The 23,292-nt window shown below is 42.5% G+C and overlaps 1 protein-coding gene across 1 annotated transcript in view; it reads right to left on the reverse strand.

Annotated features, from left to right (window-relative positions):
- The window catches only part of THADA (THADA armadillo repeat containing), a 375,245-nt gene that overhangs the window by 349,521 nt on the left and 2,432 nt on the right, over positions 1-23,292 (reverse strand). The window contains exons 2-11 of the mRNA XM_062209349.1: positions 21,805-21,904; positions 21,414-21,508; positions 18,743-18,873; positions 12,070-12,218; positions 11,918-11,950; positions 11,618-11,666; positions 9,600-9,787; positions 6,068-6,162; positions 3,656-3,876; positions 1,966-2,657 (exon numbers count right to left, since the gene is read on the reverse strand). Coding sequence (XP_062065333.1) covers positions 1,966-2,657; positions 3,656-3,876; positions 6,068-6,162; positions 9,600-9,787; positions 11,618-11,666; positions 11,918-11,950; positions 12,070-12,218; positions 18,743-18,873; positions 21,414-21,508; positions 21,805-21,880 — 1,729 coding nt within the window. The 5' untranslated portion in view covers positions 21,881-21,904. The remainder of the gene's footprint in view (positions 1-1,965; positions 2,658-3,655; positions 3,877-6,067; positions 6,163-9,599; positions 9,788-11,617; positions 11,667-11,917; positions 11,951-12,069; positions 12,219-18,742; positions 18,874-21,413; positions 21,509-21,804; positions 21,905-23,292) is intronic.

Genomic DNA, 23,292 nt, shown 5'->3' on the forward strand with positions numbered 1-23,292 from the left:
TGCGGCGCCGGCACACCGGGTTCTAATCCCGGTCGGGGCACCGATCCTGTCCCGGTTGCCCCTCTTCCAGGCCAGCTCTCTGCTGTGGCCAGGGAGTGCAGTGGAGGATGGCCCAAGTCCTTGGGCCCTGCACCCCATGGGAGACCAGGAGAAGCACCTGGCTCCTGCCATCGGATCAGCGCGGTGCGCCGGCCGCAGCGCGCTACCGCGGTGGCCATTGGAGGGTGAACCAACGGCAAAAGGAAGACCTTTCTCTCTGTCTCTCTTTCTCACTGTCCACTCTGCCTGTCAAAAATAAAAATAAAAAAAAAAAAAAACGTAAACACAAAATTAAAAAACAAAATCTTTAAAAAATAAAATAAAATGAAAAAAAATGAAAAAAAAAAAAAAGAAGAAAGAGTTATACAGAGAAAGGAGAGGCAGAGAGAGGTCTTCCATCCGCTGGTTCACTCCTCAATTGGCTGCAACAGCCAGAGCTGCACCGATCCGAAACCAGGAGCCAGGACCTTCTTCTGGGTCTCCCATGTGGGTGCAGGTGCCCATGGACTTGGGCCATCTTCTACTGCTTTCCCAGGCCATAGCAGAGAGTTGGATCGGAAGTAGAGCAGCCAGGACTTGAACCAGCACCCATATGGGATGCCGGCACTGCAGGCAGCAGCTTTACTCGCTACGCCACAGCATTGACCCCTGCTATTATTTTTATTTTTTCCTTGATACTTAGACAATGAACTAGGCTCCTGAACTTGATCTGGCCCAGCCTTGGCTGTTAAAAGGCAGTTTAGGAGTGAACCAGTGAATGGAAGATCAATCTCTCTGTTTCTCCTCCCTCTGTCACTCTGCCTCTCAAATAAACAAATAAATAAATCTTTTTTTTAAAAAAACTGAACTAGAAAATGAATCAGGGGAAAGAGCAAGTAAAGACATTAAAAGTAATAACACAAAAATCAAAATGGCTTTCTGCCAAGAACAGGAAAAACATTTCAATGACCAAAGATTATCATTCTCTAAACATAAACACTGAACCTCCCTGCATATTTTGGAGTTACTATTTAGTAAAGAAGATAAAAAGAGGCTCACGAAGAACCTGGCATATTGAGAGACTAGGAAATCGGCCATTATTAAGGGAACAGGGAGTCCTGGTTCACAAGCGCCTTGACATAAAAATTAAGACAATCTTATTACAGAACAGATTCATGATTTTAGATGGTTTCTCAAACAGTCAAGAACAATTATTGTTAACAATGACAAATAATGGCTTATTTTTGTGTACAAAAATCAAATGTTCCTGTTATCTCATGATAACTCTGAAATACTGAAAGTTTTTAACCATTTTAGCTGAAAATATTTCCTAAATTGTACAGTAGGACACAATATTCTTGCCTGGAAACAGAATATACTAATTTTAGGATTGATATGAGTCCAGATCACCATCTTACATATTAATTATCAAATTCTGCTTTAGTGCACTAAGTCCTTCAGGGTTACTGAATTCCTATCCTATTCTAAAACAATACAGCCTGTTTCTTGAGGTCATGTCTTCAAATGTTGACTCTACCCCAGATGCAAAAACTTGCTGCTGCCAATTCACCTGTCTTTTTAACCTTGACTAAGATAATTTTTAATTACTGTCTCACTTGAATAAGCAAATTATATTAACACACAAACTTTTACTAGACTAACAACACAAAAACAAACTAAAAACTCAGTTAAATGAATTAAAACTTGATAATAAAGGAACCCTTATTATGGTTTCCATAACTAGAGTTACTCCTTAGCTTACTACCACAACTTTATCCTGAAAGCTCCATTCAGCTATGTACAGGAACATTTGTTTCAACCTGAACTAGATACCAATAATACCTACCTTTACTCATCAAAGAAGTGGTAATATGAACGTGGTCAACATCTGCCCACATTTAAGCACCATAACTAGAAACTACTGAAATAAAAATTCATTTTTCTTACCAGTTTTAGCATCAATAGAAGCCTGAAGAATCTGGACCATGTACTTTAAGCTTTCAGGGCTGTAATTCAATAATTTTGGCAAGTAATAATCAATCAGGTAAGATTTTTGATCCAGGTGTCCTTCACACAGTACAAAAAGGAGAGGAGAAACCCAAGTCTCATGCCACTGGTCAATCCAAGCACTGTTGAGAGTCTGGGATTTCAAACGATTCTTATGATTTTTAAACATGGTTTCTAAGAGATCACTTGCATAAGGTACCAATGACTGGTCCCCCATCACCTCTAAGATTTGAGATGGAATGGTTTTATCTACTGCCAAAATATGTTCAATTCCTATGGACTCTACCAAACAGCCAAGGCATGTGTACTTTCCTTTAATATGCCATTCCAATCGCAGAAGATTCCCAGTCAATTCCAAAAAGAAAGGATCAGAGACTGAGTCTGCCCCTTCTGCAGTGAGCTGGTGCATTTGGAGGAGATTTTTGAATATGATTTTGGTTTGATGTCTCAGAGAATCCAATGGATGTTCCCAGTGGGTATAGACATATTCCAAAAGTCTCTGAGCGATGCCTGAATTACCACTCAGACTGTCCTTGAGGCCTGAGGAACTTGATTCAAGGACATGCATGGCTGAATTAGTCCAAGATGCCAAGATTCTAGACAGAAACATCTCCAGCGTCGCTTCCTTAATCCTGAGGAAAAACAAGCCATGAGACGTAGTACTATAAACCGACTAGAAAGAAAAATTTCACTTGTAATCGTTTAGACCTTAGAAATCTAAATACAAAGAATGAACTGGGAATTCAATCTGCATTAAATTTGCGAATCACGAAGCCCAAACAAATCTCACATTTGTATGTGAATCTTCTTACCTTATAAAAAATAATCCAAAAATGGACACAAGGAAATTTGGTGATGGGGGTGGGAGGGTGAGTGAAGCATTTATTATCTTAACTGTGACGATGGTTTCACCAGAGATTTAAAATATACTGATGCTCTAGGGTTGAGGAAGGTTAGGAGAAATGGAGTTTCTTTTCACAATGATGAAAACATGCTATGACTTACATCCTATGTAAACTATAGCTCCAACATATAGAAAATGATCTTTACAACATTGTAGCATTCCTCCTTCAGCCACACTTTCATTTCTAGCAAGCTCTATCATTCAATATTCTCAAAAACACCAAAAAAAAACAAACTCCTCTGAAGTCATAAGACCTTGTTACAGAGTTCCCAACTTGAGTTCTCATTAGCAATATGATCTTATATAAATTACTTCCTAAATTTCACTTTCTCATTCAACAAATTAGGTTTCTTATCCTATCTACCAAACACATGAAGATCACATTAGATCACCTATCTCAGTTTTTCATGAAATTCTAAAGCACTTCACATATGAGCATCGAAATTTTTACAGTTTTCAAAGAAACTAGCACAAAGACCAAAATGTTAAAATTAATTTTAAAAATATTCATTGCAGATTAATCTGCACCAATAATTTCTATAATTCTCTTGCTCACTTCACCTTAGCTTCTCTTTCACACCCATTTCATTCCTTATACAGGTATCACTTTTAATTTAGGATTTACCCTGACCACCTTTCACTGAATACTAATAATACCAGCTCAGCTGCATCTCTGAAATGACTTACAAGCAAAACAAAATATGATACAGCAGCATCAAAACTCACTGTGAACTCAAGGTGAACAAAACATGTGCAGTATCCAAGAGCAGGGCCTCCCCACGCAGGCCCATGCTCCCATCCTGCCAGTCCAGCATGGCGAGCGTCCCCTGACACAGGAATAAGAGAGCTGATGCAGGGAGGCTGGCACAACAAAGGCTCTCGCAGCTGCTCACGAACCACTCGGGGACGCTGGTGCAGTCCACTGAACGGAGAAGCACACTGCTTATCTGGAAAAGAACAGAAGAACTAAAGCATATAAAGGCTTTAAAACTTCCCAGAGATATTGCAAGACATAAATCTAAAAATATCTTTCCCCTGAAACATCACAGAAAAAAATAAACAAAGATAAAACAGTTGCAAATATTAAAATTATTATTTCAATATTAAAAGAGAAAAAATTGAAGCCTGAATTATAGCACAGACGGTAAAGCTGCTGTCTGCGATGCCGGTATCCCATTCCTGTCCCGGATGCTCCACTTCTGATCCAAGGCCCTGCTAATGGCATGGGAAAGTAGCAGAAGATGGCCCAAGCTGCTTAGGCCCCTGTTCCCACAAGGGAGACCTAGAAGTTCCTGACTCCGTTGTGGCCATCTGGGGAGTGAGACAGCAGATATAAAATTCTTCATCTCTCCTGCTCCCTCTGGAACCCTGACTTTCAAAATAAATAAATATAGGGAAAAATTAAATCAGTGTTCATGAATCCTTCTGCTGATCTGACTGTACTGCTAGAGCATAATACATCGCCACCTGCAGGTGGAAGAGCTGAATGCTTTGTAAGAAGTGACGAGAAAAATTTTCAATTTTATCTAATGATAATTACTTTGTGTGACAGAATGATGCATATATATTTTACTTAAGATTACGTAAAAAGTTAAAACAAGTTCCTAGATAATACATCAAGAGGAAAAATTTACAGTAGTAAATATAAAAACTGGCCTAAATTATCAATTAACACCTTCTTTGTAGATCAAACACACTAAACAACTGACTCTTGCACATTTTCTAATGTACAGCATTTGATTTATTCTTAATTAAAAGCCCATATTTATCAATTTCTATATATCCACATATTAATCTCTGCATAATTTTAACATTATCATTATAAATATAGTAACATAAATATCATTTATGATACTAGTGAGAGATGGAACTGAAATAACAGCACTAGAAAAACAAGGATATATATCAAATGTGTTGTTATTCATCATCCTTCTGAGGTGGATTTACATGTGAGTGTTACTTTTTTTTTGCTTTATATGAATTTTTGGAACTTTTTAATTTTTTTATTTATTTTTTATTTTTTGACAGGCAGAGTGGACAGTGAGAGAAAGAGACAGAGAGAAAGCTCTTCCTTTTCCGTTGGCGCACACCCCCAATGGCTGCTGCGGCCAGCGCACCGCACTGATCCAAAGCCAGGAGCCAGGTGCTTTTCCTGGTCTCCCATGTGGGTGTAGGGCCCAAGCACTTGGGCCATCCTCCACTGTACTCCCGGGCCACAGCAGAGAGCTAGACTGGAAGAGAAGCAACCAGGACAGAATCCAGCACCCCGACAGGGACTAGAACCTGGGGTGCCCACGCCGCAGGCGGAGAATTAGCCTAGTGAGCCGCAGTACCAGCTGGAACTGTCTTTTTATAAAAGAACCATTATAAAGACCTAGACTATGTAAAAAATGTATTTTTTAATTTATTGCTTTTTTTAAAGATTTTATTTATTTATTTGAGAAGTAGAGTTACAGCAGGCAGAGGGAGAGACAGAGAGAAAGGTCTTCCATCTGCTGGTTCACTCCCCAAATGGCTGGAGCTGGGCCATCCTGAAGCCAAGAGCCAGGAGCTTCTTCCAGGTTTCCCACACAGGTGCAGGGCCCAAGGACTTGGGTCATCTTCCACTGCTTTCCCAGGCCATAGCAAAGAGCTATATCAGAAGAGGAGCACATGGAACTAAAACCAGCGCCCAAAAGGGATGCCAGTGCTGCAGGCGGAGCATTAACATCCTGTGCCACAGCGCCAGCCCCAATTCATTTCTTAAAAAAAAGTTAAACATACATCTAACTCTCGATAAAACACAATTTTTTTAAGATTTATTTATTTATTCTGAAAGTTAGAGTTACAAAGTGAGAAGGAGACTGAGAGATCTTTCATCTACTAGTTCACTCCCCAGATGGCTGCAATGGCCAGTACTGGGACAAGTGGAAGCCAGGAACTTCTGTCAGGTCTCCCACACGGGTGGCAGGGACTCAGGCGCTTGGGCTCTCCTCCACTTCTTTCCCAGGACATTAGCAGGGAACTAAGTCAGAAATGGAACAGTCTGGACACAAAACAGTGGCCCATATGGGATGTCGGCATTGCAGGTGGCAGCTTTACCTGCTACACCACAACATTAGCCCCTAAAGCACAATTCTAAAAAGCAGACGCACTTACCAAATCAGGAATTTTTTCAGATGGATGAAACATAGTCTTAACAAAAAGAATAACAGCTAATCCAGATGTGCTCTGAATAGTCTGTAGGAGGTCATCTATTTGGCAAAAAAACAGTGAGAGTAAGCATGTATTAAAAGAGATCCTGGTACAGTGGAAAGAACAGATGCTTTTGGGTCAAACAGTCCTGGGCATAATTTCTAGCTGGACCACTTCCTAAAGCAGATTTTAGACAAAATTATTTCACCTCCCAGGGACTCAGCTGTCTCCTCCATAAATGTGGCAAATAGAGCTCCTATCTGACACAGCTGCTGTAATGTGTACATGAACAATGAACCCAGACCTTTTAATATGCAATAAATCTAATTCCTTTCTCTAACATCCACTCTCTTCCTCTATACTCACTGCCCCCTAGCACAACTAGCAGCAATACCAACTATGCCCTCCCCTCCACAGATGCCTCAGCCCAACCCTCATCTACATATACTTTCCCTGAAAAAGATGGCAGGGCTTGTGTACCAAACCCAAATTAATGCTAATTACAAACTTTGCTATCACTAGCACTGTACCCAAAGCAATTAATCTCTATTAGCCTATGATAATAGGATGTTTTACACAATCTAGATAAGAAGTATGACAGCCACTATAATTTATGTATGAAGTACCCTTCATCCCTGATAACAAACGGTGGCTTTGACTGGGACAGACCCAGCAAGACAGGATACTTGCTTCCTCAATCTTCAGTGCAACTAAAGACAGCCGCATGAGAGAATCCAGGCCAATGAGATATAAGCAGAAGACCCTGGGTTTTTCCTGATTAAAGGTAAGGATGCAAGTAGCCCCTCTTCCTGCCTTGAATACAGACATGATAGCTGGAGCTAGAGCAGCCATTTGGCAATTATGAGACAACAAATACATGGGTGCAAAAACCAACATGCTAAAGAAGGCAGAGCAGAAAGGCAGAAGATGTTTAGGTTTGAGAGTCTCCAGCAGTTCTGGATCACCTGTCTCTGAACTTTCTATGTGGGAAGAGCAAGTAAGCACACTTACTTAAGTCCCTTAAGTTCGATTTTCTGTTTTGCAGCTAAATATTGTACTGATATATGACGCTTTAAGATACAGGAGAATAACAGAGATTAGGTGCCATCAACTTCTCAGAAAAGCAGCAGTCTCATATGAAATCATGTTTTCTCTGCATATAATCAATTAAAGCTTTTTAAAAAATTAACAAATTCCTCTTTTAAAAATCAAATATCCTCTGAAAAGTTGTTGGTATGTTATATTTTAAGAAAACTTTAATCATTTTTTTCTTAATATCCAGCTGATATGCTGAGCAAAAAGAAAAATGGAAATACTAATTAAACAGTAATATAATTAGAACGTTCACTATTTACCATGGTTAAAAACACAGAAACAATGAGATGCTATTTTTTTCCCCAGTCTAACAAAACCAGAGTCAGTTATTGTTTTTTACAAACGAGAGCTCTGAAGAGAGCCAATCAATATTTGCTTTTAATTAAGTTAAATTCATATGTACATTGCCATCTAGAATGGAAGGTAAAGGGAGAAAGGATAATTTAGCTTTTCATGTAGCTACGTATGTTTTACATAATGCTTTTTATTTAACTTATTATTGTACTATAAAACAGATACAAAAAAATTACTCAAAATGATGTATAGCTTAATAAATTACTAGGTGTTCATCCTGGTCCCCTCCACCAAAGGCAAAATATAGAACTTGGTCCCCAGCCCTGCAGGCTCTTTCTTAGACCTCTTCATAGTCACAATCCCCTCTCTCACTCTTCCCGTTTTCACCGTAATTACTTCCTTGTGTTTCCTCAATAGCTGTAGCAATCAAATGTGGATTCCTAAGCATTATGGTTGCTGTGATAATTTTCTAAAATGTAATGTCTTTCATCTAAAGCTGCCGCCCTTTGTCCCTTTCTGATACAATCTCTCTCTGGAGGATCCCACAGCCACTGGCACTGAACAGTTTCCTAGAGTCTGGGTGCTGTTGTCACTGACTGATCCTGATGTAGTTCAACAAATTCCCCTGTGCTGCAAATTGGCAGCTAACTCGGAAACAGCATTATTCTCAAGTTCAATCCCTTTGGGAAGGCTATAGGTAGTAACAGGAAGACTATGAGGCACATGCTGTATGGTTTTCTCTGTTTCTGTAATATCAGCTGCTATCGATGCTCAATGCCTATGTTAGTTCACTGGAGGCTACAAAACTGATATTCTATTACTTCATTTTTAATTCATTTATTGAAATACTTTTATAAATCGTCGCTTCCTTTCATACACTGCTTAGTTTTCTACGGGTACAGTTCATATAACTATAAGAGCCATAAGAAGGAATAATGACCAGGCACACAATCAGCAACTACTGTCATTATTTGTAACACCTGCTGCTAAGGAAAACTGAATGGGTTGCACCAATCTTTTCAGATCTTCCCTTTGTATCTGGAAATTTTGTCTAAAGATTTGTTTTGCTACTTAAGGCTTTCAAATACTAAGGCAGTTTTCTTTCTTGTATGTAATACACACAGCTTAGAAAACGACTTTGGCGGGCACTGCGGCTCACTAGGCTAATCCTCTGCCTGCAGTGCCGGCACCCCGGGTTCTAGTCCCGGTTGGGGTGCCGGATTCTGTCCTGGTTGCTCCTCTTCCAGTCCAGCTCTCTGCTGTGACCCGGGAAGGCAGTGGAGGATGGCCCAAGTGCTTGGGCCCTGCACCCACATGGGAGACCACAAGGAAGCACCAGGCTCTGGGCTTCAGATAGGCGCAGCGCACCAGCCACAGCGCAACGGCCGTAGCGGCCACTTCGGGGTGAACCAACGGAAAAGGAAGACCTTTCTCTTTGTCTCTCTCTCTCTCACTGTCTAACTCTGTATGTCAAAAAAAAAAAAAAGAGGAAAACTCCTTTAATATTACCCCTTGCTGAATTGGTACATTTGAAAGAAAAAAAGAATTAAAACTATGTTATCAGGGCTGGCGCCATGGCACACTAGGTTAATCCTCCGCCTGCAGCGCCAGCATCCCATATGGACACCGGTTCTAGTCCCGGCTGCTCCTCTTCCAGTCTAGCTCTTGGCTGTGGCCTGGAAAAGCAGTAGAGGATGGCCCAAGTGCTTGGGCCCCTGCACCTGCTTGGGAGACCAGGAAGAAGCACCTGGCTTCTGGCTTTGGATCAGGCAGCTCTGGCCATTGCGGCCAATTGGGGAGTGAACCATTGGATGGAAGACCTCTCTCTCTCTCTCTGTAACTCTACCTATCAAATAAATAAATAAAATCTTTAAAAAAAAAAAAAAAACTATGTTATCCAGGGCCTTTCCCTACTCTGAAAAGCTGGGGAAGGAGAAATTCAACCTTTCAGTCAACTACATCCAACAATCAATCAATATAAACAAAGATATAAGATACAATTTTATATATATATATATAGATAGATAGATATTTCATAACATTGATAACATTGTTAGGAAAAGCTGACTAATCCCCAAAGGTAACCATCATTTGTTGTTACACTTACCATCACTTAAAAACTTGGTGAAAATACTCAGCAATCTACACATACTTTGCCATATAGGAGAATTGGAAGTCTTCCAAAGATTTCCCTGGAAACTTTGTACTTTCTGTATTAACATCACTGAAACTCTAATGCCTACCAATAAGTCATTCATCAACTGTGTTTGAACAATATGATTTCCAGCAAATTTTCTACAAAGAAGAGAAGACATTATTACAAAAGGAAACTCAAAACTGTCACCATTTCTACACTTCTCAAAAATAAACATGTTCCTCAATCACAGGGTGTAAATCAATTTTAGATTATGATAGACATTTACACCTCTACCTTCCATACCCACAAACATTCCAATTATGCAGACATTTACTGCAAACTTCAACACTCTGAAATAACCTCAGTAAGTCCCTCTTCCTCAACCAATAACTAACTTAGCTTCTCTTTTATATGACAAAGGTATAAAAAAAAAATAATAAAAATAAAAAAAAACAAGAAAAACTGGTAAAACAAACTTCAACATGCTTGGAACTTGAACCAGCTTTCTTTACCTGGCTTCCAAGACGTCAGGCTCTGCTGGATGTTCTACTTCACCGCTGCTCTTTCACAGACACCTGGGTTTGCTCATCCTCTTTTCCTTATCTCTCTATGCTAAAGCTCCCTAAAGTCCTTAGTTCTCTTCTATTCTCCATCTCTCTCCCTTGATGCTAACCTCCTGCAGTTCATAAATTACAATCTCTGTAATAACAATTGCAAAAAATCTCCAACTCAGACCTCTCTAATTTCTAATGCACACCCTAAGAGTGTTTCTAACTGCCTACGCAGTAGCTTCTCTTGGATGTCTAACAGCTGTCTCAAAATACGTGAACTTTCTTTCAACTCCAAACCTTCCCTTTCTTCTTCATCCCACTGGTAAGAAAATCCTGTTGTTGTATCTTCAAAAACAGATTGCCTCCACTGCTACCATCTTGGCCTGAACCACTCTCATCTCTCCCTCAGACCACTGACTGTCCAGCTTCCACCACTGCCACTCTCAGTCTATTCTCAACACAGCAGAACCTACGGTGATCCCGAGAAAAAATGTTATGAGGCAGGCGTTAATCCTAGTGCTTACAACTCCTGCTATCCCCATATCAGAGTGCCTGGGACCAATTTCTGGTTAATTCCAACTTCCTACTAATGCACACCTTAAGAAGCAGCAGATGATGGTTCAAGTACTTGGACCCCTACCACATATGCAGAAGACCCAGATGGAGTTCCAGGTTCCTGGTTTCAGTCTGGCCCAGCTCTGCTTGTTGCAGGCATTTGGAGGGTAAACCAGTGGATGGAAGATCATTAATATCCCCAAAGAGATAACAGAGGACACTTTTCCTAAGAAATGAGAACAGGATGCTAAGAAAAACTCAAAGGTTCAAAGGTCAGTGGGTGAAAGACCTCTTCCCTTTCTTATTTATTCTCGTAATTAATTTGACTTTTCTTAAGATTTATTTATTTGACAGGCAGAGTGAAAGAGAGAGAGAGAGAGAGAGAGAGAGAGAGAGAGAGAGAGAGAGAGAGTCTTCCATGTTCTGGTTCACTCCCCAAATGGCTACAAGAGCCAGGGCTGGACCAGAATGAAGCCAGGATCCAGGAATTCTCACACATGAATGCAGGTCTCACACATGAATGCAGGAACCAAAGCACTTAAGCCATCAATAGCAGGGTGCCAGATCAGAAGCGTAGTCACAGTAACAGGGAGCTAGATCAGAAGTGGAGCAGCTGGGACTTGAACCAGCACTCAGATATGGGATATGAGTGATGCAAGCAGGGGCTTAACCAGCTGTGCCACAACACTAACCCCTATTCAACTTCTTAAAATTAGATGGTAAACCTCTAAAAAATAAATTTAAATAACCAGGTCATATATTAATGAAGAGGGATGGAAACACCCATTCTGAGAACTTTCTGACGATTTTGCTTGTAGAGAGTCAATATACAAATCTCAATGTGTATGCACATATACAAGCATGCAAATACACAGCACTTGCCTGTTTTCTTCCAGGATCTCAACTAAACTCTTCTGCAGAAAATGGAGCACTGAAACAAAGAGATCATAATGACAAACAAGAGTTTAAAACCATGACCTGCAATTCCTGTATAAGAAAATATTTTAAATCACCATGGCCTAAAATGTTATCACAATATGGAAGCAGAAATCAGAAAGCAGGAACATGATGTAACTCAGTTGTCTGCGGTACTCCATCTACTGACAAGAAATTCAAATGAGCCTATTCCAAAATGATTCATATAATCAGTCACCTCGTGGAACAAAGCCAAATAGGACTTACCACTTTTAAGCAGATTATCAACACTCGCTCTGCCTGCAGGGAGAAAAATGAACACTGGTAAGGAGTTTCAGGACTAAAAGGAACATTATTTAAAAACAATGATGTAGTGACTGGTGTGAGCCAGAACAAGTACTAGAAAAGCACAAGCTTACCCAAGTTAAAGCTCTCCATACAGGAAGACAGATTGTCAAATACTTTCCTATAAGAATATACACCAGTAGTATTCAACTCTTGCTCAAGACGAAAAGTAAAACTGTATATAGCCTCAGCCAGACAAAATTCAGGTAGGCCATTTAGTGAGCTAGAAAAGAACGAAATATTAAAAATCTGACAACCTAGTAGTATTGCATATGTACAGGCAAAAAGGACAACTTCACACCACCATTACTACAATTCCCTGGTCTACCATCTCTCGTCTGGTCTCTGAGTCCATCTAGCTTCCCTCCCATCCTCTAGACTACTACCAACAGAGCTGTCAAAGTGATCCGACCAAAATACCACGTTACTTCTCTGCCTAAAAGCCTCCAACAACTTCCTTCTCAAAGTAGCTGCCAAAATGCTTACAATGACCTGCCAGATGCTAGGCCATCTGCCCACCACTAGCTGGCTGACCCACCTCAGTCCTTGTTCACACAGCTCTAGCTACAAGGCCTTCCTCTCTTCTGACAACAGGCCAAAGTCACTGCCCTAGCTATTTCCTCCGCCCAGAACACTTCCCACTGACACCCAGCAATCACTGCCTCCCCCTCTCAGGTCAGTCTCCCATATCACCTTACCATACCTGACCAATGCTGTATAAAGTAACCACCACACTTGAAATCACACCCTCAGCCATGCTCAGTGCTCCCTTTTCCCCTTCTGCTTTACTTTTCTCCATAGCAGTCACACTAGCAAATATGCTATATGTGTTATTTAGTCTATTTGCTATCTACCTGTGGGAATGGAACGTCAGTAGCTCTAGACTCTTCCATTCTCCGTATCTCTAATCCCTGGAAAAATGCTTAAAACAGTAGGCAGTCAATAAAAATCTATTGAATGGATAAATTAAATGTATGTCAACTTTACCTCAATCTCAATCAAAGCAATACGTACTTTTTTTTTTTTTTTTTTTTTTTTTTGGCAGAGTTAGACAGTGAGAGAGAGAGACAGAGAGAAAGGTCTTCCTTCCGTTGGTTCACCCCTCAAATGGCTGCTACAGACAGAGCTATGCTGATCTGAAGCCAGGAGCCAGGTGCTTCCTCCTGGTCTCCCATGCGGGTGCAGGGCCCAAGGACCTGGACCATCCTTCACTGCCCTCCCGGGCCACAGCAGAGAGCTGGACTGGAAGAGGAGCAACTGGGACAGAATCCGGTGCCCCGACTGGGACTAGAACCCAGTGTGCAGGGCCCAAGGACCTGGACCATCCTTCACTGCCCTCCCGGGCCACAGCAGAGAGCTGGACTGGAAGAGGAGCAGCCGGGACAGAATCCGGCACCCCAACCGGGACTAGAACCCGGGTGCCAGTGCCACAGGTGGAGGATTAGCCTAGTGAGCCGTGGCACCAGCCACAATAGGTACTTCTTTAAACTATATCAAATGATTGTACAGAAACAAGTGTTGTTTTGGTGTATGAACCCAAGTTTAAAATCAAGCACATGTGTATAAAACATATAATACAATAAAATGGCATTCCAAACGTAGAGAAAGATGAATTATTCAACAGTTCAGGATAGGTGACTCTCCACATAGAAAACAAAACTAAGTTGAATCCCTACCTCACCCAACAGTCAAAACTTAATTTCAGATGGATTTAAAAGTAAAACAATGGGGCCAGCGCTGTGGCATAGTGGGTAAAGCCATCACCTACAGTGTCAACATCCCATATGGCATGAGTTCAAGTCCCAGCTGTTCCACTTCTGATCTAGCTCTCTGCTATGGTCTGGGAAAGCAGTATAAAATGGCCCAAGTCCATGGGCACCTGCACCCACATGGGACACCCAGAAGAAGATCCTGGTTTCTGGCTTTGGATTGACACAGCTCCACTAGTTGTGGCCAACTGGGAAGTGAATCAGCAGATAGAAGACTCTCTCTCTGCATCTCCTTCTCTCTCTGTGTAACTCTTTCAAATAAATAAACAAATCTTTAAAAAAAAAGTAAAACAAAAAAAGTATTCTAAGAGAGAATAAACAAGCCTTTATAATCTTGTATTAGAGAAAGCAAACATCAGCAAAGCATGAAACTCAGAAATATATACAGTACAAACAAAATTAGCAGTGTTCATAACAAAAAATTTTCTTAAAGACAAGATAGCATGAAGAAAGTCTAAAGAGAAGTAACAATATATCTGACATACAACCTAATACTCAGCTCTTACAAATCAAAAAACATTTCTAATAAGAAAATGTACATTATATGAAATTAAAATTAGTCAATAAAATTCCACATATTAAAAAATGTTCAATCATACTAATAATTTGTGAATTGCAAATTACAACCAGATAGCATATCTTACCTATTAAAGTTTTTTTTTTTTTTCCTTTTGACAGGCAGAGTGAATAGTGAGAGAGAGAGAGAGACAGAGAGAAAAGTCTTCCTTTTTGCCGTTGGTTCACCCTCCAATGGCCGCTGCAGCCAGCGCATCTCACTGATCTGAAGCCAGGAGCCAGGTGCTTCTCCTGGTCTCCCATGCGGGTGCAGGGCCCAAGCACTTGGGCCATCCTCCACTGCCTTCCCGGGCCATAGCAGAGAGCTGGCCTGGAAGAAGGGCAACCGGGATAGAATCCGGCGCCCCAACCCGGTGTGCCAGCGCCGCAAGGTGGAGGATTAGCCTGTTAAGCCACGGCGCCGGCCCCTATTAAAGTTTGATATTATCTAGAATTGAAAAAATAGGAAGAAACAGGCCCTCGCATTCACTGTTGGCAAAAGTATCAATTAAAATAGCTTTTTGGAGCACCATCTAGCAATATTTACCAAAAATTTGATTGTTTTTTTTAAATTTTTTGTATTTGAAAGGCAAAGAGGGGCTGGTGCTGTGGCGCAGCGGGCTAAACGTCCTGTCCTGAAGCACCGGCATCCCATATGGGTGCCAGTTCTAGTCCTGGCTGCTCCTCTTCCAGTCCAGCTCTCTGCTATGGTCTGGGAAAGCAGTAGATGATGCCCCAAGTCCTTGGGCCCCTGCACCCATGTGGGAGACCTGGAAGAAGCTCCTGGCTCCTGGCTTTGGATCGGCGTAGCTCTGGCCGTTGCAGCCATCTGGGAAGTGAATCATCGGATGGAAGACCTCTCTCTCTCTGTCTCTCCTCTCTCTGTGTAACTCTGACTTTCAAATAAATAAATAGATCTTTAAAAAAAAAGAGAGAGACAGAGACAAAAAGAGAGATCATTCATCCATTGGTTCATGTCCCAATGTCCAAAATAGCTGGGAATGGGCCAGGCTTAAGCCAGATGAGAATTTAATCCAGGTCTCTCACGTGGGTGGGAGAAACGAAAGCGCTTGAGCCATCACCTGCTGTTTGTGGATGTCCCAGGTAGTGCTTTCTTTTTTTAAATATTTATTTATTTGAAAGGCAGTTACAGAGAGGCAGAGGAAGAAAGAAAGAAAGAGAGAGAAAGAGACAGAGAGGGTCAGAGAGGTCTTCCATCTACTGGTTCACTACCCAAATGGCTGCAACAGCCTGAACTGTGCCAATCCAAAGACAGGAGTCAGGAGCTTCTTCCGGGTCTCCCACTCAGGTACAGGAGCCCGAGCACTTGGGCCATATTCCACTGCTTTCCCAGGCCATAGCAGAGAGCTAGATTGGAAGTGGAGCAGCCGGGACGAGAACCGGCGCCCATATGGGATGCTGGGACTGTAGGCAATGGCTTTACCTGCTACACCACAGCACTGGCCCCCCCCAGGTATTCTAATTACTGCATCAAACACCTCACCCCAAGTTACATGTTTTTTACCTCAACTTAGGAAAAAAAGGGGGTGGAGGGGCGGTTATATTACCTGTAAGATATTCTTTCATTAAGAAGAAAAGCATAGCCGGCGCCGTGGCTTAACAGGCTAATCCTCCGCCTTGTGGCACCGGCACACCGGGTTCTAGTCCCGGTTAGGGCACCGGATTCTATCCCGGTTGCCCCTCTTCCAGGCCAGCTCTCTGCTATGGCCCGGGAAGGCAGTGGAGGATGGCCCAAGTGCTTGGGCCCTGCACCCGCATGGGAGACCAGGAGAAGCACCTGGCTCCTGGCTTCAGATCAGTGAGATGCGCTGGCTGCAGTGGCCATTGGAGGGTGAACCAACGGCAAAAAGGAAGACCTTTCTCTCTGTCTCTCTCTCTCTCACTATCCACTCTGCTTGTCAAAAAAAAAAAAAAAAAAAAAAGGAAAAAAAGCAGGGACCAGTGCTGTGGTAAAGCCAACACCTGTCATGCCAGCATCAGATATGGGTGCCAGTTGGAGTCCTGCCTGTTCCACTTCCAATCCAGCTCCTTGAAAATGTGCCTGGGAAAGCAGTGGAGGATGGACCAAGTGTTTGGGGCCTTGTCACCCACACAGGACACCCAGAAGAAGCTCCTGGCTCCTGGCTTCGGCTTGGCCCAGGCCCAGCCATTGAGGTTTTCTGTGGAGTGAACCACTGGATGAAAGACCTTTCTCTCTCTGCCTCTCTCCAACTCCACCTTTAAAATAAATAAATGCTTTTTAAACTTTTTTTTAAATACAAGCTATAGAGTATAATGAAGAATATATGCCCACTCGTACAAAAAAGAAAAAATAAAATATAACACATATATGCTAAGGTCCCCCCAAAAATGGTCTAGTAAGATAAGATACCAAAATGTTATGTGAGAAATAAGCATTTGGCAGTGGTTAAGATACCACTTGGGATGCCTGCATCCCCTATCAGAGAACGCGGGTTCAGATCCCAGCTCCTTTCCTGATTCTAGCTTCCTGCTAATGTGAACACAGAAGATAGCAGGTAAGGACTCAAGCAGTTAGGTCCCTGCCACTCACACGGGAGACCTGGATTGAATTTCTGCTCCTAGGTTCAGCCTGGTCAAGCCCCAGCTGTTATATGAATTTGGGGAGTGAACCAGTAGATGGACATCTCTGCCTTTCAAATTAATGAATATTTTAAGTCAAAAAAATTGTTAAGCGACAACTATCAAAGAAAGTAAGATAAGCCAGAAAGAGTAAAATAGCAGCCTCACACTTTATTTTGTATCCTTCTATATTGTGTAAAATTTTCACATTGAACCGGCATCCCATATGGGCACTGGTTGGAGTGGCAGCTGCTCCACTTCTGATCCAGCTCTCTGCTGTGGTCTAGGAAAGCAGCAGAAGATGGCACCAAGTTCTTGGGCCCCTGCGCCTACATGGGAGACTCAGAAGAAGCTCCTGGTTCCTGGCCTCAGATCGGACCAGCTCTGACCACTGCGGCATTTAGGGAGTGAACCAACGGATGGAAGACCTCTCTCTCTTTCTATCTCTGCCTCTGCCTCTCTGTAACTCTGCCTTTCAAATAAATAAATCTTTTACAAAAAGAAGAAGAAGAACAGATAGAAAAAGTAGAGGGAAAAAAACCACCAAAATGACAGATTTAAATATAACCAATAAATTGGGGTGGATATCCAGCCTAGCAATCAAGAAGTGGGTTATGATGTCTATGTCCCATATCAGAATGCCTAGGTTTGACTCCTGTCTCCAGCTCCTGACTCCAATTTCCTGCTAATATGGAACCTGGGAGGCAGTAGGTGACACCTCAAATACTTGTGTTCCTAATTCTCCCATATAGGAGAACTATATTGAATACTAGGCTCCTAGCTTCAGCCCCAGCCCAGCCCTAGCCAGCCCCACTCATTGCAAGCATTTGGAAAATGAAAAGCTGACAGGAGCCATCTCTGCCTCTCTTCTAGAATAAACGAAATTTTTTAAACTTTTAAAAATAAACAACTTAGGGCCAGTGTTGTGGTACAGCTGGTTAAGCTGCCACCTGCAACACCAGAATCCCATATTACTGCCAGCTCATGTCCCAGCTGCTCCAGTTCTGGCCCAGCTCTCTGCTACATGTGCCTGGGAAAGCAGCAGAAAATGGCCCAAGTTGGGCCCCTGTCCCCTATGTGGGAGACCTCCATGAAGCTCCTGGCCCCTGGCTTTGTCCCAGCCCTTGGAGAAGATAATAGCAGATGGAAGATCTCACCTCCCTGTCTCTGTAACTGCCTTTCAATGAATAAATAGTTTAAAAATATATAGCTAATAAATACAAATGGATCAAGCTGGATGTCAGCAATCTATGTCCATAACAAAGCCCACAGCCTGTTTTTAAGGCCTGTCTCTAAGGTTTTTTACATTCTCACACAGTTGAGACAGTTAGATTAAAAAAAAGGAGGCCGGCGCTGCGGCTCAATAGGCTAATCCTCCACCTTGCGGTGCCAGCACACTGGGTTCTAGTCCCAGTCGAGGCGTTAGATTCAGTCCCAGTTGCCCCTCTTCCAGTCCAGCTCTCTGCTATGGCCAGGGAGTGCAGTGGAGGATGGCCCAAGTGCTTGGGCCCTGCACCCGCATGGGAGACCAGGAGGAAGCACCTGGCTCCTGCCTTTGGATCAGCACGATCAGCGCAATGCGCCGGCCACGGCAGCCATTGGGGGGTGAACCAACGGCAAAAGGAAGACCTTTCTCTCTGTTTCTCTCTCACTGTCCACTCTGCCTGTCAAAAAAAAAAAAAAATTAAAAAAAAAAAAAAGAGAGACTGCATAAAATTTTTAGTGATATAGTTCAGTTTAGTTTTATAAAACCAAGGAAGAAACTTCAGTCACTTTTAGTGAAATTGAACATTTATAACATGGAATTTCTAGTTTCCCTTACCTTGCCAATACTTTCTTCAAGGGATTCTTTAGACTCAAAGAAAGATAAATGCCTGCTAAAATACTGAAGCAACTTCGAACCATGGGATCACACGCACCATTTTTATCTATCTTCTCCAGGAAAGGCACAATCTATAAACCAAAAAATTTAAAATAATGTTTTCCAACATCAAGTATTGTAAAGTAACAGTCACAGATATTCCTAAGTTCTCAACTACGATGTAACATGTTTTCCATGCTGCACTGTTAAGGAAACTGATTTAAAAATCTATTTTAGTATTTATTAACCTTTTTGATCCATACACCCAGAAAGAATCATAGATCTGTTACTGGTTTAATGTATAGAAAATCTGTAGCACTATTAAAAAACTAGAAATTGTGGCCAGCACTGTGGCATAGCGGGTAGAGCCGCCGCCTACGGTGCCGTCTTTCCATATGGGCGCCGGTTCGAGTCTTAGCTGCTCCACTTCCGGTCCAGCCGTTACAGCCATCAGTGAACCAGCAGATAGACGGCCTTTCTCTCTCTCTCTCTAATTCTACTTTTCAAATAAAATAAATAAATCTTAAAAATTTAAAAAAACAAAACTAGAAACACATTTAATTACTTTCCAAAACAATACAATGAAAGCTCAGGTGGTAAATCCTACTATTGAAATACTAATAAGGATAATCTTTATATTTTAAATTACACTTTAAATATACATGCAAAATTTTTTTGAATATTCAGGTTATTTTTTTTTTTTATTGGACAGGCAGAGTGGATAGTGAGAGAGAGAGAGAAAGGTCTTCCTTTTTGCCATTGGTTCACCCTCCAATGGCTGCTGCGGCCGGCGCATTGCGCTGATCCGAAGCCAGGAGCCAGGTGCTTCTCCTGGTCTCCCATGCGGGTGCAGCGCCCAAGCACTTGGCCATCCTCCACTGCCTTCCGGGGCCATAGCAGAGAGCTGGCCTGGAAGAGGGGCAACCGGGATAGAATCCGGCACCCCGACTGAGACTAGAACCCGGTGTGCCGGCGCCACAAGGCAGAGGATTAGCCTGTTACGCCACGGTGCCGGCCTATTCAGGTTAATTTTTTAAGATTTATCTCCACAGGGGCTGCTACATTGGCATAATAGGTTCAGCTGCTGCTCATGACATCAGCATCCCACATCAGAATGTCAGTCTGAGTCGCAGCTTCCGATCCACCTCCCTGCTAATGCACCTGGCAAAGCAGTGCAAGATGGCTCAAGTGTTTGGACCCCTGCCAGCCATGTGGGAGACCAGGATAGAGTTCTTGGCTCCTTGCATTGTAGCCACTTGGGGAATGAACCAGTAGATGAAAGATCTGTGTCTCTCTTTCTCTCTGTCACTGTGCCTTTCAAACAACTAAAAAAATCTTTAAAAAAAATTATTTCTGGGGCCGGTGCTGTGGCGTAGCACGTAAAGCCACCGCCTAAAGTGCCAGCATCCCATTTGGATGCCAGTTCGAGTCCTAGCTGCTCTACTTCCGATCCAGCTCTCTGCTATGGCCTGGGAAAGCAGTAAAGATGGCCCAAGTCCTTGGGCCCCTGCACCCATGTTGGAGACCCAGAAGAAGCTGCTGGCTCCTGGCTTCAGATCGGCGCAGCTCCAGCCACTACAGCAATTTGGAGAGTGAACTAGCGGATGGAAGTCCTCTCTCTCTCTCTTTCTGCCTCTCCTTCTCTCTCTGTATAACTCTGACTTTCAAATAAATAAATAAATCTTTAAAAAAAATATTTCCACACACACACACACAAAAAACAGACAAGTATCTCCTATTCTATCTATTTACAGCTCCTATTATGGTAAAAGCCTGAATATGGCATTTATTACAGCTTTAAATAAAAGGACCTTTTACAATGAACAGAAAAGAAAAACTCTATTCTTTAATGATAAACTGATATTAAATGATTGAGAGCCAAAATTGTCAGCTAGGGGCCAGTGCTGTGGCACAGCAGGTTAAAGTCCCATCCTGCAGCACCAGCATCCCATATGGACGATGCTTCAAGTCCCAGTTGCTCCACTTCCAATCCAGTTCTCTGCTATGGCCTGGGAAAGCAGCAGAAGATGGCCCAGGTGCATAGGCCCCTACACCAACGTGGGAGACTCGGAGGAAGCTCCTGGCTCCTGGCTTTAGATAGGCTCAAGTTTGGCCATTGTGGCAATTTGGGGAGTAAACCAGTGGATGGAAGACTTTTCTCTCTGTCACTCTGTCTGCAACTCTGCCTCTCAAATAAATAAATAAAATCCTGAGAGCCGGCGCCGTGGCTCAATAGGCTAATCCTCCACCTAGCGGCGCTGGCACACCGGGTTCTAGTCCCGGTCGGGGCACCAGATTCTGTCCCGGTTGCCCCTCTTCCAGTCCAGCTCTCTGCTATAGCCCGGAAGTGCAGTGGAGGATGGCCCAAGTGCTTGGGCCCTGCACCCCATGGGAGACCAGGAGAAGCACCTGGCTCCTGGCTTCGGATCAGCGCGGTGCGCCAGCCGCGGTGGCCATTGGAGGGTGAACCAACGGCAAAGGAAGACCTTTCTCTCTGTCTCTCTCTCTCACTGTCCACTCTGCCTGTCAAAAATTTAAAAAAAAAACTTTAAAAAAATTGTCAGTTAAATTTCAAATCCATGGCAGCATGATAATCTTCAAGATGTATCCCTGAATAGCAACCCACCCTTACCTGTTTAACATAATGGATTTGTGACACTCCATCTGTGAGTTGTGCACACTGTAACAGCAAAGAAGCCAGATTTCTCCCTTCCACATCAGCAAAAGCTACAGAATACACACACATAATTTTAATTATTTACCTCAGTTATGAATGAGTTTGTTTGTCATGCACTTTACAAAATTTTTAAATTATAAACCAAAAAACAGGTAGAATTTAGTGTAGAAATAGAACTTTAAGAAACCATTTTACATCCAACACTGAATTTAATAAACACAGGAAAATTAAATAGAAAGAGTTTAAACATTATGTGCTGTGGGATTTCAGAGATTAAAATACACTGCTTGTAAATTAGAAAATATTCTGTTAATCTTATAATAAAGTGAAATCAGAAATCACTTACATCTTAAAGTTTCAAGGTCCTGATGACAAACGGTCAATGCAGCAACTTGCATGTCTCTCTTCTTCTTCACACCCATCTTAAGTAGAGTTTACAGCAGTCACTACAAGAAAGAAGAGTTTAAGACATTGTCTAAAGTAGGGTTTCTCAACCTCAGCACTACTGACATTTTGGGCCAGGCCAGTCTTTGTGGAGGGCTGTTGTCCTATGCATCGTAGGAGGTGTACAGCACCCTTGGCCTCACAAGATGCCAGCAGGACCCCTCCTCCTCTCCATTCCCCAAGTTGAAACAACCAAAAAATTGTCTCCAAATCCCCCTGAGGAGCAAAGATTCCTGCTTTGTAGAAGAATAATTTTTTGAAACTTCAAGAACAGTATGTTATTATATAAAGTTATTTTTACCTACTACTTTATATCTTATAATACAGCAAACCTTCATTTCTATAAAAACAAAAGAAACCATCATAGATTTTCCAAACTTCAATTGAGTCACACTAATCTCAGGGACTTGTTAGACTGACATTCCAGGAGACATCACTGTATGCTCATACCTGTAAAATCTTTGGTAAAGGAAACTTTGGCATACTGTGCTTGTGAGTGTACTTGCGAGTCAACAGACCAACGGGTTTAGAACGGGCTAACCAAGCCCCACTATATACACCATACACTAATCTATTCTCTCCAGGCTATCTGGAGAGAAGTCACTAGGGAAATGCCACAGGGCTCTTATCTTGGCACACTTTGCATTTTTTAGGATTGTTGGCACAAAGATCAAAGGACATAACATTATGCACGTATACAAGGCACAAAGCTGTGGGGACATGGATGACACAATCAGTACTGAAAACAGTTCAACCAGGCCTGAGTCATGGCAAAGCAGGTAAAGCCACTGCCTGTGACGCTGGCATTCCATATGAGCACCAGTTCATGTCCTGGCTGTTCCACTTCTCATCCAGCTCCCTGCTAATGTGCCTGGGAAAGCAGTGGAAGATGGCCCAAGTCCTTGGGCCCCTGCCACCCATGTGGGAGACCCAGAAGAAGCTCTTGGTTCTTGGCTTTGGCCTGGCCCAGCCCTGGCCACTGCGGCCATTTGGGGCATAAACCAGCAGATGGAAGATCTCTTTGTCTCTCCCTCTCTCTATCTTTCAAATAAATAAAGTAACTCCTAAAACGAAAAAAACAGTTCAATGAATTGGAATAATTAGTAATATGAAATTTACCAAGATGAAACAGAAATAAAGGTAAAATGCTCAATTTAGCTTTAAAAAACACACATTGAAGTACAGAATGCGAAAGCAGAGGGAGGTGAAATATGGTTCGAAACAGCTCAAGATGCAAGCCAAAAGCACTCAATCCCTGTGGCCTGACCAAGGCAGTGCCTGCGTGCTCAGCCTCGTGCACAGGTCAGGAGACACGTGGAGCGCTATGGACCGTGCTGCTGGCCACACTTTCAGGAGCCGTGAGGAGGAGCAAGCAGATGTCTGAAGGGCC

Source organism: Lepus europaeus, chromosome 13 (genome assembly GCF_033115175.1).
Source record: "Lepus europaeus isolate LE1 chromosome 13, mLepTim1.pri, whole genome shotgun sequence".
NCBI lineage: Eukaryota > Metazoa > Chordata > Mammalia > Lagomorpha > Leporidae > Lepus > Lepus europaeus.